Raw genomic sequence first — 4,704 nt, forward strand, 5'->3', positions numbered from 1 at the left:
TTCATTGCTTTTTAAAATTTTAGAAAAAAAAATTAAAAGTAATGATAGAAAGCTTATGTTGACTCAAAAAAAATCTAAACATGATTTTAGAGATTAAGGTGTCCGCACATAATAATTTCTTAATCAGATTATCTAAATAGAATTCTAATCCCAAAAGATTAATCTTATTTGTCTGAAAGTACATTTCTTATGCGGAATTTACCATAACATAATTGGCAGTATCTTCATGAAGAACAGAAACAAATAGATAGAAGAAAAGTTAAAACATTTCTTTACATGAAAATTAAAATTCTCTTAAAAACCAAATTTTATTTTAACAAAAAAAAAAATTGCAGAAACTTGAAGAACAAAGCATCAGTAGCAGTATCTTCATCTTCATCCGAATCGCTCTACTGACGTTTGTTTTTGCTCCCAAGCAGCAAACTAAAGTAGAAGAGGGCTCTGAAGAAGAATCCCCAAACAACAGTGATCACCAAACAGCTCCATTTGCTAAGATCAGTCACCGCTTGTTGCTTCAAAATATAAGTTCCAGTTGTAATGCAAGTCTGGCTTGTAATGCTTACTCCAAGCGATCCACTCATCGCCTGTAAAATATTCAGCTTTAGCGCCACCGGCAACACTCCGAGCGGCGTGTTGTCGAACATCTGAATTCCCCTCACAAAGCATTTCGTCGGATCATCAAACTCATTCTGAAGAACAGCTTCGTAGGGATATTTCACCAATGAGAGATAATGGAACCAAATCCAGTAGTCAGGGATGCGGTCTCGTGTGATGAAGAAGCCGCTGAAGAGTAAGAAGTAAGCTAAAATGGCAACGACGACAGTGTAGCCAAGCATGACGTTGGAAACAACGCCGGAAAGAAAGGTGACGAAGCCGCTTCCTGCCCAGAAGGAAGCGAGGATGATGAGGCAGAAGAAGACGAACCCCTGTGCGCCGCCGGCCAGACCGACGGCGAAGAATGTTGTCGCAGCGAAGGCGAGAGAAAGGACGATTAGTGATGGAAAGCCAACAATGGCGTTTGAGAGAACGTAAGATGAGCGGCGGTAGGCGTTATAGGCAGTCTCTCGCATGAAGATATAGCGTTCTTGGAGAAAGACAGGGAGTGCATCAGCGCAAGTGTAGAACATGGTAGACATAGCGATTGCGAAGAAGCCGAGACGCTCTTGAACGCCTTTTGGCGAATTATCAAGCCGCCAGAAGATGGTTGCGAGGATGAATCCGGTGACCAGGACAGCACCGAGTCGCATGAGGAAGAGCTCCGGTGTTCGACGAGAATTGGTAGCCGCGCGCTTAGTGAGGACTAACATTTCTATCCAGAACGGGTTGGCGAAGCGGGAAACTGAAGCAGAGCCGAGCTTGCCGCGTGAAATGCTGGCACTGATGGCGTCTTTGAGGGACAGCTGGGAGTTATTGTTCTGTTTTGCGGCGGCGGAAACAGGAGAAAGTTTCAAGCTTTGCCACGAGCGGTAGAATTCGACGAGCGGCTTTGTTCCTGTTCCGTCGGAAGAGGTTTCCAGTTCGCGAATGAGGTCGAGGGCGAACTCAGTTCGGTTCTCTTTCTCTGGTATCGGCCGGCCGAATTCCGCCAAGTAAAGCGGGAGATTTGCAGGGCTACCAAAGTAGACGGTTTGCCCTCGAGAGAGGAAGAGCATCCGGTCGAGAAGGCCAATGATTCTGTAAGAAGGTTGGTGAATCGACATTACAACTATGCTTCCGCTCTGCGCGATGCGCTGCAATACCTTCACGACCATGAACGCACTGGTTGAGTCGAGACCCGAAGTCGGCTCATCGAGGAACAGAACAATGGGGTCATGGATGATATCGATGCCAATACTGACACGGCGGCGCTCCCCGCCTGACACGCCACGGTGGCCTTCATCGCCTATAATGGTCTTGGCGGCACGGCGGAGGCCGAGCTGGTCGATAAGAGCTTGCACGCGGCTCTGCTTCTTGGACTTGGAAAGGGTGCGAGGCAGGCGGAACTCGGCGGAGAACATGAGAGTTTCTTCGACGGTGAGCATTGGATAAAGAAGGTCGTCTTGCATAACATACGCAGAAATCGTTTTCAACAGTTTGGATTCCAGCGGCTCGCCGTTGAGAGTGATCGAGCCTTTTAAGCTTTCTTTTGCGATTCGGTTCGCCAGTGCGTCGATGAGTGTTGATTTACCGGACCCGCTCGCGCCGAGAACAGCAAGGATCTCGCCGTCCTTCGCTTCGCCGGAAATCGAGTCAAGCAAGATTTTTCTGTTACTCGACGCGACGTCAACGGAGACCGGGTCCGTTCTGCTAGGCCCTAAAGAAAGCTTCTTCGGGCTTTTCACGCTGTAAGTGAGGTCGGAGAAAGCTAACACGAAGGGGATGGTACGGGCCGGGTCGGGGTTGTTTGGGCCGATGATATCATCGAGCTCGAGCACGTGGTGGTCGCCGGCGCTGGCGGCTTCTCCGACCCGCTTCAAAAGGTGGCCAAGTGTCTGCGACTGGCGGCCTCCACCGCCAGTTTGGTGAAGTAGCATACCATCACGGCCGAAACCTTCGGCTTCCTCCATGGGAGAGGATCTCCGATCGAAGAATTGGAGCGCGTCGACGAAGCGAGACATTGTCGGTTTTATACAGCAAAAGCGTCTAACGGCGTGATGGGTTCGGAAAACGAAGCGGCGGTGGCCAACGCCGCCGGAGTACGAAAAGGTGGAATTGCTAGCCGGCAAGAAACCCGAGTAGTTCTGATTCAAATTCGTGACTGAATTTATAGGTATTAGTTATTAGTGTATAATTATTTCTATATTATAAGGTGGTGACCTAAATTCCTAATAAGTGGTGGATTAAAAGAAGCACGTGTTGCGTGGGAGTGATCCTGGCCGTTCATGTGGAGAGAGGATTGAAGGTCAAGATAAGAATTGGGTGGGGGGTGGTAAACTGTTTATCTAAATGCTAACGTTTATATCTGGATTTGGGAACTTGTATTACACTAAAGACATTGGGATTAATTACGGGTGGCGGTTTAATTACCGAAGAGGTGGTTTGTCGGTGTACCAAACTGGGAAAATATGAGAGAGAAAGAAAGAGGGTTGGGCTTAATTGTGGGTAATCCTAAGCTTGTTCAAATTAATTTGGATAAATTTATTATTTTGTGGTGAGAATTTCTTTTTAGTTGTGGAAAATATTTAGTCCATTTTAAAAGCAACTGATTTTTTTATTTATTTTTGTTTTTTTTTAATTTTAAAAGCAACTGTAGTTTTATGATATTATGGTTTACTATCTTCCTATATATCATTAAATTATGGTGGTCGTTATAAAATGAAAAATATTCTGTGTGGATGTCGAACGTCATCCGGAAACTACCAGAAAGCACCACGTCACTCCTTTACTTGGTATCGCGGCACGGACAGCTGATATGGCTGCGTTTGATTCGCCTCCGGACGTAGAGCCGCGTCCGACGTCCGCACAGAATAATCACCCCTTTTAACGTCCACCTTTATTTCTCTTCTCTTTCTTGTTCATCTTGATGATGTTTTAGAGCTTATTGGTATGCCCATGACTTTCTTTGATAAGTTTCTTTATTTATGAGTTTTATTATTTTTTTCTCGATGCTTAGAACACAACAATTCTCTTTGAATCTTCTAAGTATTATATATCTCCATTCATAATAAGTTTTTATGATCTCAATTGCGTTTTATCATGAAGTTAATTTAACTTTTGCTCCTAATTAAAGCTTTATTATTTGCTACTCATTAAAGCAATTTAATAATGGTTGTCAAACTAGACTGTATTATAGACCGGGTTCATCGTGACACTATTAGAGATATTTTTTTTCTAAAAATCTAAACAACTTCGTTTCAACATAGAGCTATTTCTAGAACATAAAGAAGTATTTATCAACTCAAAAAATTGTTAGTGATTTGGCTCTCCCAAACAAATCCACTATTATGCCCAATTATTGTCATTTTTTAATAATGATATGATATGGCCTATGTCACAAATCTTGTAATGGATAATCCGACTGTTAAAATTTTAATTTGTTGACTTTGTTGTACTCGTTGTGTCTAAAGCTCAAGGTGGTGTCTTTTGTTCATTGAATGGAGATTTCATAGATACTGGCTATCGTTGCACTACTATTGAACAACTGTTGGCAACAATCAATTGGTTGTTTGGCAAATTGTGATATGGGCTAGTTGATCGAGCTAGCTCGGGAGAGGAATCATCCAATTGCTACTCGATCATGAATGCCACAATCTAGTGAATATAATATTAATAAGAATGATGAATTTTACATGATAATTTCTCTATAATTATGCCTAAATTCTTCTCATTTTCTCAAACTTTGAAATAAGAGCGATTAAAAATTGTAGATAATATTTGAGATAGGACAACTTCTACATATATATAATGCCAACATCAAAGCCCATAAGCTTATTAGAAGTCTAAAAATTGATGCCACCATACATAGTCATTACCCAACATTAGTCAAAGTTCAACTCTCATGGCACACCAATGCCTTATTCCCTGTGTTTATCGTCATTCTTCTCAAAACATATCATTGCTCTTCACTGACATCATATGTTTGCCATTCATTGTCACCCAATATTTATAATAATTGTTCAACATTCTTTGATGCCTACGCTTGATGTATAATTTCTATCTTTTGGGCCAAAGGTGTTAGGTATTGATTTTGAGATCATTCAAACTCAATTTTTAGGTAGCATGTGA

At 42.6% G+C, this 4,704-nt stretch overlaps 1 protein-coding gene across 1 annotated transcript; it reads right to left on the reverse strand.

Annotated features, from left to right (window-relative positions):
- Window positions 1-223: 223 nt before the first annotated feature.
- Window positions 224-2,700, reverse strand: LOC110111202 (ABC transporter G family member 20). The gene has a single exon (XM_020842971.2). The coding sequence runs from the start codon at window positions 2,595-2,597 to the stop codon at window positions 390-392; it is 2,208 nt and encodes a 735-aa protein (XP_020698630.1). The 5' UTR covers window positions 2,598-2,700; the 3' UTR covers window positions 224-389.
- Between the last annotated feature and the right edge of the window lie 2,004 nt (window positions 2,701-4,704).

Source organism: Dendrobium catenatum, unplaced genomic scaffold, assembly GCF_001605985.2.
Source record: "Dendrobium catenatum unplaced genomic scaffold, ASM160598v2 fragScaff_scaffold_621, whole genome shotgun sequence".
Classification (NCBI taxonomy): Eukaryota; Viridiplantae; Streptophyta; class Magnoliopsida; order Asparagales; family Orchidaceae; genus Dendrobium; species Dendrobium catenatum.

What these genes read in the sequence shown, in the direction of transcription:
- LOC110111202 (XM_020842971.2), bottom strand. Translation starts at nt 2,597, where the DNA reads ATGTCTCGCTTCGTCGACGCGCTCCAATTCTTCGATCGGAGATCCTCT.